The sequence below is a fragment of the Oncorhynchus gorbuscha genome, linkage group LG22, assembly GCF_021184085.1.
Source record: "Oncorhynchus gorbuscha isolate QuinsamMale2020 ecotype Even-year linkage group LG22, OgorEven_v1.0, whole genome shotgun sequence".
Taxonomy (NCBI): Eukaryota; Metazoa; Chordata; class Actinopteri; order Salmoniformes; family Salmonidae; genus Oncorhynchus; species Oncorhynchus gorbuscha.
The window spans coordinates 33,728,905-33,743,069 of record NC_060194.1 but is presented as its reverse complement, the minus strand read 5'-3'; the positions used below and the strand labels follow the sequence as shown (position 1 = coordinate 33,743,069).

Below are 14,165 nucleotides of genomic sequence, written 5' to 3'. Positions count from 1 at the left end.
GACCCCAACCAAGGATCATCAATTGATGTGCTATAAATTCTCGAACAACCCAAAGATTCCTAGATGCCCTTCCAGACTCCCTCCACTTACCCATGGACGTTGGAGTACAAAAATGGGTTAACCTAACTGAGGAACTTAACCTTGCGTAATACCCTAGATGCAGTCGTACCCCTAAAAACAAGAAACATTTGTCACAAGAAATTTGCTCCCTGGTATACAGAAAATACCCGAGCCTTAAAACAAGCTTCCAATACATTGGAACGGAAATGGTGCTCCACCAAACTAGAAGTCTTCCGACTAGCTTGGAAAGACGGTACCGTGCAGTATTGAAGAGCTCTCACTGCTGCTTGATCATCCAATTTTTCCAACCTAATTGAGGAGAATAAGATACTGTCGCAAAGCTAACTAAAAAGCAGCATTAAACAAGAGAGGATAGCTTTCCTTTCAGCAGTGATAAATTCATGAACTTCTTTGATGAAAAGATCATGATTATTAGAAAGCAAATGAGTTTTTTACCACAGGGATATAGACTTGGAAACGCATGTATGCGCCGTGACGAGGAGGAGACGCACCTGCTAATATAATTTTTCCTATTAAACATACTTCTTTCCGTATGAAATATTATAGTTTAGTTACATTTTAGGGTATCTGAGGATTGCATAGAAACATATTTTGACTTGTTTTAACAAAGTTTAGCATTAGCATTTTGGATTCCTTTCTCTGCATGTTGAACGGGTGGATTACTCAAATCAATGGCATCAAACTAAACAGACTTTTTGGGATATAAAGGATTTTATCTAACAAAACGACACTACATGTTGTAGCTGGGACCCTTTGGATGACAAATCAGAGGAAGATTTTCAAGATATTCAAGTTAATATTTAATTGCTATTTGTGAATTTATGAAACCTGTGCCGGTGGAAAAATATTTTGATGTAGGGCTCCGTCCTCAAACAATCGCATGGCATGCTTTCGCTGTAAAGCCTACTGTAAATCGGACAGTGCAGTTAGAGTGCAAGCATTTCGCTACACTCGCACTAACCATGTGTATGTGACAAATAAAATTTGATTTTTGATTTGAGTTAGATTAACAAGAATTTACGTTTTTAACCTATATAAGACTGTATGTACCTAAATGTTTACTAAATGTTTACTATCCATATTTCTTTTCCCTGGAAGTTGTCCCGCTGGTGGGACGCCTAGCCATACTAATTAAAGGTCTTACTGCTAAATGTCTACCTCACCTGCTGTCTCGACCTCTGAATGCTCAGCTATGAAAAGCCAACTGACATTCACTCCTGAGGTACTGACCTGTTGCACCCTCTACAACCACTGGGATTATTATTTGACCCTGCTGGTCATCTATGAACGTTTGAACATCTTGAAGAACAATCTGGCCTTAAATGACCATGTACTCTTATAATCTCCACCCGGCACAGCCAGAAGAAGACTGACCACCCCTCAGAGCCTGGTTCCTCTCTAGGTTTCATGCTAGGGTCCTGCCCTTCTATGAAGTTTTTCCTAACCACCGTGCTTCTACTTCTGCATTGCCTGCTGTTTGGAGTTTTAGGCTGAGTTTCTGTATAGACCTTTGTGAGATCTACTGATGTACAAAGGGCTTTACAAATACATTTGATTGATTGAACTCTTTGGCCTGAATGCCAAGGATTGCGTCTGGAGGAAACCTGGCACCATCCTTACAGTGAAACATGGTGGTGGCAGCATCATGCTGAGGGGATGTTTTTCTGTGGCAGGGATTGGGAGACTAGTCAGGATTGAGGGAATAATGAACGGAGCAAAGTACAGAGAAATCCTTGATGAAAACCTGCTCCAGAGCACCCAGGACCTCAGACTGGGGTGAAGGTTCACCTTACAACAGGACAATGACTCTAAGCACACAGCCAAGACAACGCAGGAGTGGCTTCGGAACAAGTCTCTGAATGTCCTTTAGTGGCCCAGCCAGAGTTGGTACTTGAACCCGATCTAACATCTCTGGAAAGATCTGAAAATAGCTGTGCAGTGATGCTCCCCATCCAACATGACAGAATTTGAGAGGATCTGCAGAGAAGAATGGGAGAAACTTCCCAAACACAGAGGCGCCAAGCTTGTAGCGTCATACCCAAGAAGAATCGAGGCTGTAATCACTGCCGAAGGTGATTCAACAAAGTACTGAATACTTATGTAAATGTGATATTTCCGTTTATTGGGTTTTATACATTTACAAAAATTTCTAAAAACCTATTTTTGCTTTGACATTATGGGGTATTGTGTGGAGATTGATGAGGGGAAAAAACTATTTAATCGATTTTAGAATAAGGCTGTAACGTAACAAACTGTGCAAAAAGTCAAGGGGTCTGAATACTTTCCGAATGCACTGTTAATATATACATAGTAAGAGAAAGAGAAGGGAGAGAGAAATAAATGTGCCACAGCAATACCATAAATACATTTTATGACCTAATCCCATATCTCAACCACAGGCACCAAACAATACAGCCAATGGTAAATAGTCCTCCAGCCAGGCAAGTTTTCTTCCTTCTTCAGGCTCAAATATCGGACAGGGAGTCAGGGCTCAGAATACCGTAGATCGATGGATACAAAAGGCAGATGTAGCATTTCCACGTAAATGACCACATCATTACTGTGGTTCTCTCTGTCACACACACACACACACACACACACACACACACACACACACACACACACACACACACACACACACACACACACACACACACACACACACACACACACACACACACACACACACACACACACACACACACACACACACACACACACACACACACACACACACTTCCATTATCTTCTGGACAACCTATACGAAACAAAAAATGTTTCACCCAAAACAAAAGGTCTCACACCCACACTGTACACAAATACCAACTCACAACTGGTCCAATTTAATCACTTTTATTCACACACCCCTGCAGCAGCACCTTGTAGCATAGACACCACAGTCATTTCTCTTCTCTCTTCTCTGATGCTCCTTATCACAGCCTTCCACACATGGCACAGGCAGTGTCACCACCCCCCACCCACACTGAGAGGGGAGAGAGAGGTGTGAGAGTGTGTGCATGTGATTGCCGGCTGGTGTTTGTAAGTTTGTGTGGGTGCGTGTGTGTGTGTGTGTGTGCCTGCATGAGTATAAAGATAGTGACACCAGTCCTCTGTGCTAGAGAGATACTCCAAATAACAACAGAAGACAGGAGGCATGCAGCTGAATTCCCCCAGCAGGGGATGAGGAGGGAGGGAGAGCTACGTGTCCATAAACACCTCTACAAGTACGTAGAGGTCATTGCTTTCATTGATAGAACAATAATAGAACGGTTTTCTGTTGCTTACTGTAGGCTATGTGACTGAGTTTTGCTATGGGTTTTGCATTGTAATCACGGAAATGTATACAGAGACAGTTTCCATAACAGTTGCCATACCAGGCGGTGTTGCAACCGGTAAGGATGACCTCGATGGTGCAGCTGTAGATCTTTTTGAGGATCTAGGGACCCATGACAAATCTTTTCAGTCTCCTGTGGGGGAAATAGTGTTGCCGTGCCTTGTTCACGACTGTCTTGGTGTGTTTGGACCATGATAGTTTGTTGGTGATGTGGACACCAAGGAACTTGAAACTCTCGACCCACTCCATTACAGCCCCATCGATGTTAATGGGGGCCTGTTCGACCCTCCTTTTCTTGTAGTCCACGATCAGCTCCTTTGTCTTGCTCACATTGAGGGAGACATTGTTGTCCTTGCACCACACTGCCAGGTCTCTGACCTCTTCCCTATAGAATGTCTCATTGTCTGTGATGAGGCCTACCACTGTTGTGTTGTCAGTAAACTTAATGATGGTGTTAGAGTCGTTCTTGGCCATGTAGTCGTGGGTGAACAGGGAGTACAGGAGGGGACTAAGCACACACCTCTGAGGGACCCCAGTGTTAAGGATCAGCGTGGCATATGTGTTGTTCCTTATCCTTACCACCTGGGGGAAGCTAGTCAGGAAGTCCAGGATCTAGTTGCAGAGGGAAGTGTGTAGTCCCAGGGTCCTTAGCTTAGTGATGAGATTTGTCGGTACTCTGGTGTTGAACGCTGAGCTGTAGTCAACGAACAGCATTCTCACATAGGTATTCCTTTTTCCAGGTGGGAAAGGGCAGTGTGGAGTGTGAATGAGATTGTGTCATCTGTGGATCTTTTGGGGCGGTATGCAAATTAGAGTAGGTGTAGGGTTTCCAGGATGAATGTGTTGATGTGAGTCATGACCAGCCTCGATGTGAGTCATGACCAGCCTCGTAGGCTTGTGTCACTGGGCAGCTCGAGGCTCGGTTTCCCTTTGAAGTCCGGAATAGTTTGCAAGCCCTGCCACATCCGACGAGCATCAGAGCCAGTGTAGTAGGATTAAATCTTAGTCCTATACTGATGGTTTGTCTGAGGGCATTGAGCAAGTCACTGTTACTTCCTGCTTTAGTTTTTGCTTGTAAGCAGGAATCAGGAAAATAGAATTATGGTAAGATTTGCCAAATGGAGGGCGAGGGAGAGCTTTGTATGCATCTCCGTGTGTGGAAAAAATTTGGTCTAGAGCTTTTTTTCCCTCCTGTTTGCACGTGACATGCTGGTAAAAATGAGGTAAAACGTATGTAAGTTTTACTGCATTAAAGTCCCCGGCCACTAGGAGCGGCTTTTCTGGATGAGCATTTTCTTGTTTGCTTATAGCATTATACTGCTCGTTGAGTGCAGTCTTAGTGCCAGCATCGGTTTGTGGTGATAAATAGATGGCTACGAATAATATAGATGAAAACTCTCTTGGTAGATAGAGTGGTCTACAGCTTACCATGAGGTACTCTTCCTAAGGTGAGCAATACCTTCAGACTTCTTTAAAAATAGACATTGCGCACCAGCCGTTATTGACAAATAGACACACACCCCCACCCCTTTTCTAACCAGAAATAGCTGTTCTGTCCTTCCGATGCATGGAAAACCCAGCCAGCTCTATAGTATCCATGCCGTCGTTCAGCTACGACTCGTGAAACATAAGATATTACAGTTTTGAATGTCCCGTTGGTAGGATAATCTCGAACGGAGTGATTGCATTTTGGCCAATAGAACGGATGGTAGAGGCGGGATACCCACTTTCCGACAAATTGTAAACCCACTGGAAGACATTTCACAGTAAGGGCTCTTTTCAATCTGTATCTGTTACAGATTGTGCAATATACATTTAATATACATTTAAAGGTAATTTAAGATTGAGCCAACATATTCAGCATTTACCGTGAATGTAGTCTCCACCAACGCAGGAACATTGCCTTTAAATTACTCTGAACTTCTATAATATGTATTGAATAGAGCTTAACATCACCAAGCCAAAATTATATTTATGGGTTCTTGAGGGAACAAATACACAGTTCAATTTTTTCTCCCAAACAGTTTATCTGTGAAATACAGATATGAGAGATAATTGGCGTAATACAGAGGCCCAGAATAGATTAACCATGATGATGGCCAGCATCCCGGAGTCACCTCTTCACTGTTGACGTTGAGACTGCTGTTTTGCTGGTACTATTTAAAGAAGCTGCCAGTTGAGGACTTGTGAGGCATCTGTTTCTCAAACTAGACACTCTAATGTACTTGTCGTCTTGCTCAGTTCTGCACCGGGGCCTCCCACTCCTATTTCTATTCTGGTTAGAACCAGTTTGCGCTGCTCTGTGAAGGGAGTAGTACACAGCGTTGTACCAGATCTTCAGTTTCTTGGCAATTTCTCGCATGGAATATCCTTCATTTCTCAGAACAAGAATAGACTGATGAGTTACAGAAGAAAGTTCTTTGTTTCTGGACATTTTGAGCCTGTAATCGAACCCACAAATGCTGATGCTCCAGATACTCAACTAGTCTAAAGAAGGACAGTTTTATTGCTTCTTTAATCAGTACAACAGATTTCAGCTGTGCGAACATAATTGAAAAGAGCTTTCTAATGATCAATTAGCCTTTTAAAATAATAAACTTGGATTAGCTAACACAACGTGCCATTGGAACACAGGAGTGATGGTTGCTGATAATGGGCCTCTGTACGCCAATGTAGATAGTCCATTAAAAATCTGCCGTTTCCAGCTACAATAGTCATTTACAACATTACAATGTCTACACTGTATTTCTGATCAAAGTGATGTTATTTTGAATGGACAAAAATGAGCTTTTCTTTCAAAAACAAGGATATTTCTAAGTGACCCCAAATGTTTGAACGGTAGTGTAGTTTACGTAATCAAAACCTATAAAAAATGTATTTGTAGCCATGGCAGTTGTAGCCATGGCTACTGCGCACTCACTACTTTACCTCAGATGCCAACGTATGTCAGTGAATGATGAAGCCTTTAAGAGAGGAATTAAGTTATTCCGACTAAGTAGTGAGGCAGCCTTCATCGTAAAAATCTCACATTTGTACCTGACAAGATACAAATCTGTCGTTCTGCCCCCTGAACAGGCAGTTAACCCACTGTTCCCAGGCCGTCATTGAAAATAAGAATATGTTCTTAACTGACTTGCCTGGTTAAATAAAGGTAAAATAAATAAAATAAAATAAATAATGTGGTTGTTATCGGCTGTGTGTTCAGGGCAGGCAACTGTCTCGTGAGCGCTAAGTGGCAGCCAAAATGGAGCAGTTGCTATGGCTACTCACATGCAGAGATGATATCTGCAGAGCTGATTTCTGCGTGTAAAATTGAGCACGGGATGGAATAGGAGTGAGTATTATTGGGCGGGACAGGGAAGTTCCTGCGTTTTAAAAAAATTGACAGGAAAAATGGTGGGGGTTATATGGTATCGACTGTAAGTATGTATTTTATACATTTGCATGCAATACTGTATTATATCTGTACCCTGCACTGTAGGTGATTACATGAGAATGGTGGCACAAGTTGGAAAGGAGAGACCCTTGATTGATTGACAGGAGGCACGTTAAAAATATATGCCTTGGGCACTCATGTGATAACGGTGTGTATGTGTGTTACAGTATAGCGAGGATGTCCTCCCTACCCTCTGTGCTGATCTCTCGACAACGGACAAGGTCACTCTTGTTGCCCACGAGGATGATGGGAGTGTGGGGCATTGACTCCCTGAGGATGAGGCGGAGCTGTGCAGTGCGCTGGAAACTCCTCCTGTCAGTCACCGAGAACACCAGGACAACCACCTCACACTGCAGCGAGGACAGGTCCTGCATCACACACACACACACACACACACACACACACACACACACACACACACACACACACACACACACACACACACACACACACACACACACACACACACACACACACACACACACACACACACACACACACACACACACACACACACACACACACACACACATTAATGATACTGATACACACTTGTTCTCTTCTCAAAAACCTACATGTTTATATAAATATATTTAGCATTTTTTATGTTTTGTTGGATAGTGTAGAGTGAGAGAAAGAAAGGTAAAGAGTGGGCTGGATTCAAACATGTATATTGACCACCACACCACCCAGGCTATAACCTACCTTGTTTTAATGCATGTAACATAATGAACGCTTATATCAGAGGGAGGATTTAAGATGATTACCCAGCTCTGAAATTCAGAATTTGAATCATTCTAAATCAGTACTATTGTGCTAGTTCTTATCCCTCACCACCTGGCATAACGCTTATTTTAATCCTACTTTACGTTATCTGCTGAGTGGACTCACAGGGGCTTTGTCCTAAATCCAACACAACACATTGTGCCCTTGTGAACTTCCTGCTTCAGTTTGAGGCTTTTGACCCTTTTAGTGGTGGCCACTCCCCACTGAAGCACTGGGCTTAAATGATGTCTCCCTCCCTCCAGTCCTGGCCTGTATAGTAAACTGTGGCTCTGGAGGACAGGCCTCTCTGATTCACTCACTCAGGCACACAGAAGGAGAAGAGCTGCCAGCCCCCTTTCTTAACCCACCATAGCCAGCCCTGTCTGCCTGTGTCTGACTGTTTCTGTTTCGGTCTGTGTGCCCTACATCCAAATGGATCTGAAGGTACATTTCAGCCCTCTGGAGAGCCTCCGCCTGAAAAATTCCCAGCTCCTACAAGCCAAAGAGGATTGTACCCCGCAGCAGGGAATCCATGGTCTCCGGAACACACTCCATCTCCCTCTGGAGGAGGGAGGGGAGTTAGCGGCGCAGAAGTGAGCCTGGCCACCTGTCACCGTCTGGGCTTGGTGCAGGGGGAGGAGAGGGGAGGGATGAGAGGAGGGAGGAGGATGAGAGGAGGGAGGAGATGGGGTAGTGGAGTGGGACTAGCAGGCTTTGTGGAGCAGGGAGAGACAGCCACTAATCTTTGTAAGCAGCCAAGAGAAACACGGCCACGCCGGAGAAGGATGGGCAGTGTCATGACAGAGAGCTCTCCAGGGTAACTGTGACAAAATAAAAGGGCTTTTCATCAGTGGGATGCTTGATAACTCAACACTGTGTTTGTCTTCTAGTCAGTCAGCTCCTCTCTGTTCTGTTCCACTCAGACCATCTGTCATGGTATACTGCCCTCCACACACACACGCACACACAAAATTATTTACAGCTTGCAAACGTGTACTACACTCTCACATGCCCACACTAATGCACACATACCGGACTCTCACAAGGTCACTTGTGTGTAACTTGTCACTTAGCGTATTTCCCCATATAATCACCAAAGATTATTGATGCACCAGGGCCTCCTGAGTAAAAGCCATAAACAGAAACAACTGAAACCTGATGTTTTCACCATGAATCTCATTCAGGATAATGTGTAAATGCAATACAGGAAAACAGTGAATAGACATGACATTAGACATCATTTTGTCAAATATGTATTGAAGTTAAAAGTACAGTATATATATATTTTTTTTTTTTTACAAAGAAATCTGAATGATTTCCAATGCATTTCTAGACATACAGTTGACTTGTATGCTTAGCCTCTCTGATGAAAGATTCCAAAATAAAATAAAATCCATTCTCTTACTGTATATTAGTCTCTCCAAGACAGTCTGCATTCTCCTCCTGTGGTCCATTGTTCTTATTTTAAATGTGTGTAGTTCTGTTCTTGTCCATTAGTGTTCTGTATGATGTAATGTTTCATGTTTCATGTGGACCCCAGGAAGAGTAGCTGCTTCTTCAGCAATAGCTGAATGAACTACTAAATACTGTGTCCCATGTTAAACTCTGAACTCTTTAAAAACCACTCAAATCTATTTGTTCTAGATACTGACCGCTCTATACAGACAGACACACACAACAATAGATACTGACCCCTCTATTCAGACACACACAATACTGCTCTACATATAAACTCAGCAAAAAAAGAAACGTCCCTTTTTCAGGACCCTGTCTTTCAAAGATAATTTGTAAAAATTCGAATAACTTCACAGATCTTCATTGTAAAGGGTTTAAACTGTTTCCCAACTATTAATGAACATGCACCTGTGGAACGGTCGTTAACCTCTGCGCACAGAACCCGTTAGCGGGATTAAATTTGACAACATACGGTGATCGCTACATAAATAGTCATATTAAACATTCATAAAAATACAAGTGTCTCACGTGTTTCGAAAGCCTAGAATCTTGCTAATCCAACTGCGTTGTCAGATTTTAAAAAAGGATTTACTGTGAAATAATACGATGCGATTATCTGAGGATAGAGCCCCATAAAAAACAACTATTTCAACCAGCACAGGCGTAACAAAATCACAAACTGCAATAAAATAAATAATTTACCTTTGACGATCTTCCTCTGTCTGCAATGCCAATGCTCATTGTTACACAATGAATGGTCTTTTGTTTGATACAATTCATTTTTATAGCCTAACACGAAACATTTTGTGAACTGCTTGTGTCGTGAATTCCGTCTCATTCCATTTTCGACGACACATTCGATGTAAATACACACACTAAACGTGACTTTTCCAGTCATGTTTGGTTTCATTGCAATCAACTGGTTTGACTGAAAGAAACCGATTTGAAGACAACAAGTAATGACATCATTGTGCACCAATGATATGACCGCTGTTTCATTGATTGACTCTATTTTAACCCAATGACCACTGATCGTCTTGAAATCTAGCTGGGTAGATAGCCAATGAGCTGAGGTAAACGGCAATATGTGATGTTTATGTGTTGGAAGACCAACCCATGTAGTAAACTCCGGCATAAAGAGGTCATTCGCCATTGAAGTTTCATACCGGAAGGAGCAACGCATGTTACGTTGTGGTAAAGCGCATCTTCAGCTGTTTATATATCAATCAGTATGGCGACTAAGTCAGGGAAAGCTAAATCTAAGTCTAGATATACAGATGTACACACAATTTTAGAAGAAATTGATCGGGAAAGTAAGACAGAGATTGTTGGAGGACGATTCATTTAGCGATTCCCAAATGGAGGACAATTTTTTTGAACGGAGAGGACATCGTTTTGCTAATGCCGTTGTTTGAAATTACCAACAGGGTGGCCTAGTGTTTAGTGGTTAGTGGTAGCCTAGGGTAGTGTTAGTGGTAGCCTAGGGTAGTGTTAGTGGTAGCCTAGTGGTTAGAGCCGGAAGGTTGCAAGTTCAAACCCCCGAGCAGACAAGGTACAAATCTGTCATTCTGCCCCTGAACAGGCAGTTAACCCACTGTTCCTAGGCCGTCATAATAATAATTTGTTCTTACTGACTTGCCTAGTTAAATAAAAAATAAAAAATGTGTGATTTCTTAAAATTTTAGTAGCAATATATAAAAATGTAATGTAATGAAATGTGAGATGCGTGTGTCTGCCAACCCACCCCCACATGAAATAGCCTATTTGAGGCTGTTGAGGGGAGGGCAGGCCCACAACAATGGCCAAAGTGAAATGGAGACAGTAGATACAGCTGGTCTGTTGTAATATAATAAAGACAGTAGATCTAGCTGGTCTGTCATAATATAATAGAGACAGTAGATCTAGCTGAAATGTCATAATATAAAATAGACAGTAGATCTAGCTGGTCTGTCATAATATAAATGAGACAGTAGATCTAGCAGGTCTATAATAATATATCCTTGTGTTCCCTGTACTCTATATATATATATATATATGTTTAATATACCTGTTGATACAGGGCTCATATGTGAAACTATTCTAACTGAACATTTTCTTTCACAGTGACACTGACTCCGAATGGGAGCCCCCAGTGCCAAGGTGTCCATCCCCCACTGAAGCTGGTTCATCCAGCTCCTGCCACAAGTGGTGTTCATCTGCCCAAATGTATTTCTGCAGGCATGGATGTGCCTCAGGGCCAAAAGGGCACAGCATGGAGGCGTCGCTGTGTTCTTTGCAAAATGAAGTCCCCCATCACCTGCGCCACATGCTTGGTGACCCTCTGTTTTACAGCAGAAAGAGACTGCTATGGCACCTGGCATGAGCAGCACAATATTGTGTAGAGGACTGAGGGTCTTCCAAATATTGAAAGTGTTATTTTGTAAATGTATATATTTTTTATCCATTATTTGGGTGTGTGTGTTAGAATACCATCTTGGTATTTTGTATATAGTTATTCCATTCAAAATGTATAACTTCCACCAATTTGGCCACTTGGGTACATTTGGGCTACTTGTGTGGGACACCTGGGTGACTTCATGACAAATGTCATGTAGCGCACTCATTTAGGAAGTTATCATTCTGAAACTTTGCGCAAGTACTGTTGCCCTCTTATGTTTTTCACTGAAATTGTCCCCATCATCCTATCTGAATGTTCGTTTTGGCTTGTTCATTTTAAAGATGATGATACGACAATAAAAATGAAAAAACATGTTTTTTTCATTGTATTATCTAAACCAGATCTTTTGTGAAATATTTTCCTACAATCAATTCACATTTACACAAACTTCAGAGTGTTCTCTTTCAAATGAAATCCAGAATATGTATATCCTTGGTTCTGAGCCTGAGCTACAGGCAGTTAGATGTGGGTATGTCTTCAGGCGGAAATTGAAAAAAGTAGGGGGGTAGCTGTAAGAGGTTTTTTAAGACACTAACAGCTTGCAGATGGTGAGCAATTGAGGTCACAGTTATGAAAACTTAGGACACTAATGAGGCCTTACTACTGACTCTGGAAAAACACCAAAAGAAAGATGCCCAGGGTTCCTGCTCATCTGCGTGAACGTGCCTTAGGCATGCTGCAAGGAGGCATGAGGACTGCAGATGTGGCCAGGGCAATAAATTGCAATGTCCGTACTGTGAGATGCCTAAGACAGCGCTACAAGGAGACAGGATGGGCAGCTGATCGTCCTCGCAGTGGCAGACCACGTGTAACTGTTATGCAGGTGAATGAGGACCCAAAAGCGATTTGGCGAAAACAGAGTTTTTAATCCAGTAAGAAACTTTACAAAACAAAAAGCATAATACTACTCGTAAAGACGAGAACAGACTGGAGACTTGATCGAGAACTGCAGGTTGCCTCGGGAAGGCACTTGAACCTAGCAGACTCAGACACCTGCTCACCACGCAGCATCTGAGGGAAACACGACACGACAGGGCAAAACATAGACACAGCACGGTGAATTATAGATGAGGATCCGACGGGGCAGGAACGGAAAACAAGGAGAGAAATAGGGACTCTAATCAGGGAAAAGGATCGGGAACAGGTGTGGGAAGACTAAATGATTGATTAGGGGAATAGGAACAGCTGGGAGCAGGAACGGAACGATAGAGAGAAGAGAGAGCGAGAGAGTGAGAGAGGGAGGGGGAGAGAGAGGGATAGAAAGAGGGAAAGAACCTAATAAGACCAGCAGAGGGAAACGAATAGAAGGGGAAGCACAGGGACAAGACATGATAATTAATGACAAAACATGACAGTAACAACATCTGCACAGGATCGGTATATCCGAACATCACATCACACCGAACAACATCACCTGCACCTATAGAGCTCCATTTTTATGGAACGGTCTGCCTACCCATGTCAGAGACGCAAACTCGGTCTCAACCTTTAAGTCTTTACTGAAGACTCATCTCTTCAGTGGGTCATATGATTGAGTGTAGTCTGGCCCAGGAGTGGGAAGGTGAATGGAAATGCTCTGGAGCAACGAACCGCCCTTGCTGTCTCTGCCTGGCCGGTTCCCCTCTTTCCATTGGGATTATCTGCCTCTAACCCTATTACAGGGGCTGAGTCACTGGCTTACTGGAGCTCTCTCATGCCGTCCCTGGAAGGGGTGCGTCACCTGAGTGGGTTGATTCACTGATGTAGTCATCCTGTCTGGGTTGGCGCCCCCCCCCCTTGGGTTGTGCCATGGCGGAGATCTTTGTGGGCTATACTCAGCCTTGTCTCAGGATGGTAAGTTGGTGGTTGAAGATGTCCCTCTAGTGGTGTGGGGGCTGTGCTTTGGCAATGTGGGTGGTGTTATATCCTTCCTGTTTGGCCCTGTCCGGGGGTGTCCTCGGATGGGGCCACAGTGTCTCCTGACCCCTCCTGTCTCAGCCTCCAGTATTTATGCTGCAGTAGTTTATGTGTCAGGGGCTAGGGTCAGTTTGTTATATCTGGAGTACTTCTCCTGTCCTATTCAGCGTCCTGTGTGAATCTAAGTGTGCGTTCTCTAATTCTCTCCTTCTCTCTTTCTTTCTCTCTCTTGGAGGACCTGAGCCCTAGGACCATGCTCCAGGACTACCTGACATGATGACTCCTTGCTGTCCCCAGTCCACCTGGCCGTGCTGCTGCTCCAGTTTCAACTGACCTGAGCCCTAGGACCATGCCCCAGGACTACCTGACATGATGACTCCTTGCAGTCCCCAGTCCACCTGACTGTGCTGCTGCTCCAGTTTCAACTGTTCTGCCTTATTATTATACGACCATGCTGGTCATTTATGAACATTTGAACATCTTGGCCATGTTCTGTTATAATCTCCACCCGGCACAGCCAGAAGAGGACTGGCCACCCCACATAGCCTGGTTCCTCTCTAGGTTTCTTCCTAGGTTTTGACCTTTCTAGGGAGTTTTTCCTAGCCACCGTGCTTCCACACCTGCATTGCTTGCTGTTTGGGGTTTTAGGCTGGGTTTCTGTACAGCACTTTGAGATATCAGCTGATGTACGAAGGGCTATATAAATAAATGTGATTTGATTTGACCTGCAGGACAGGTACAGGATGGCAACAACAACTGCC

At 43.4% G+C, this 14,165-nt stretch overlaps 1 protein-coding gene across 1 annotated transcript in view; it reads right to left on the bottom strand.

The window, feature by feature from the left end:
- The window catches only part of LOC124009192 (GTP-binding protein REM 2-like), a 34,953-nt gene that overhangs the window by 11,720 nt on the left and 9,068 nt on the right, over positions 1 to 14,165 (bottom strand). The window contains exon 4 of the mRNA XM_046320755.1: positions 7,042 to 7,219. Within this exon, the coding sequence (XP_046176711.1) occupies positions 7,042 to 7,219 (178 nt within the window). The remainder of the gene's footprint in view (positions 1 to 7,041; positions 7,220 to 14,165) is intronic.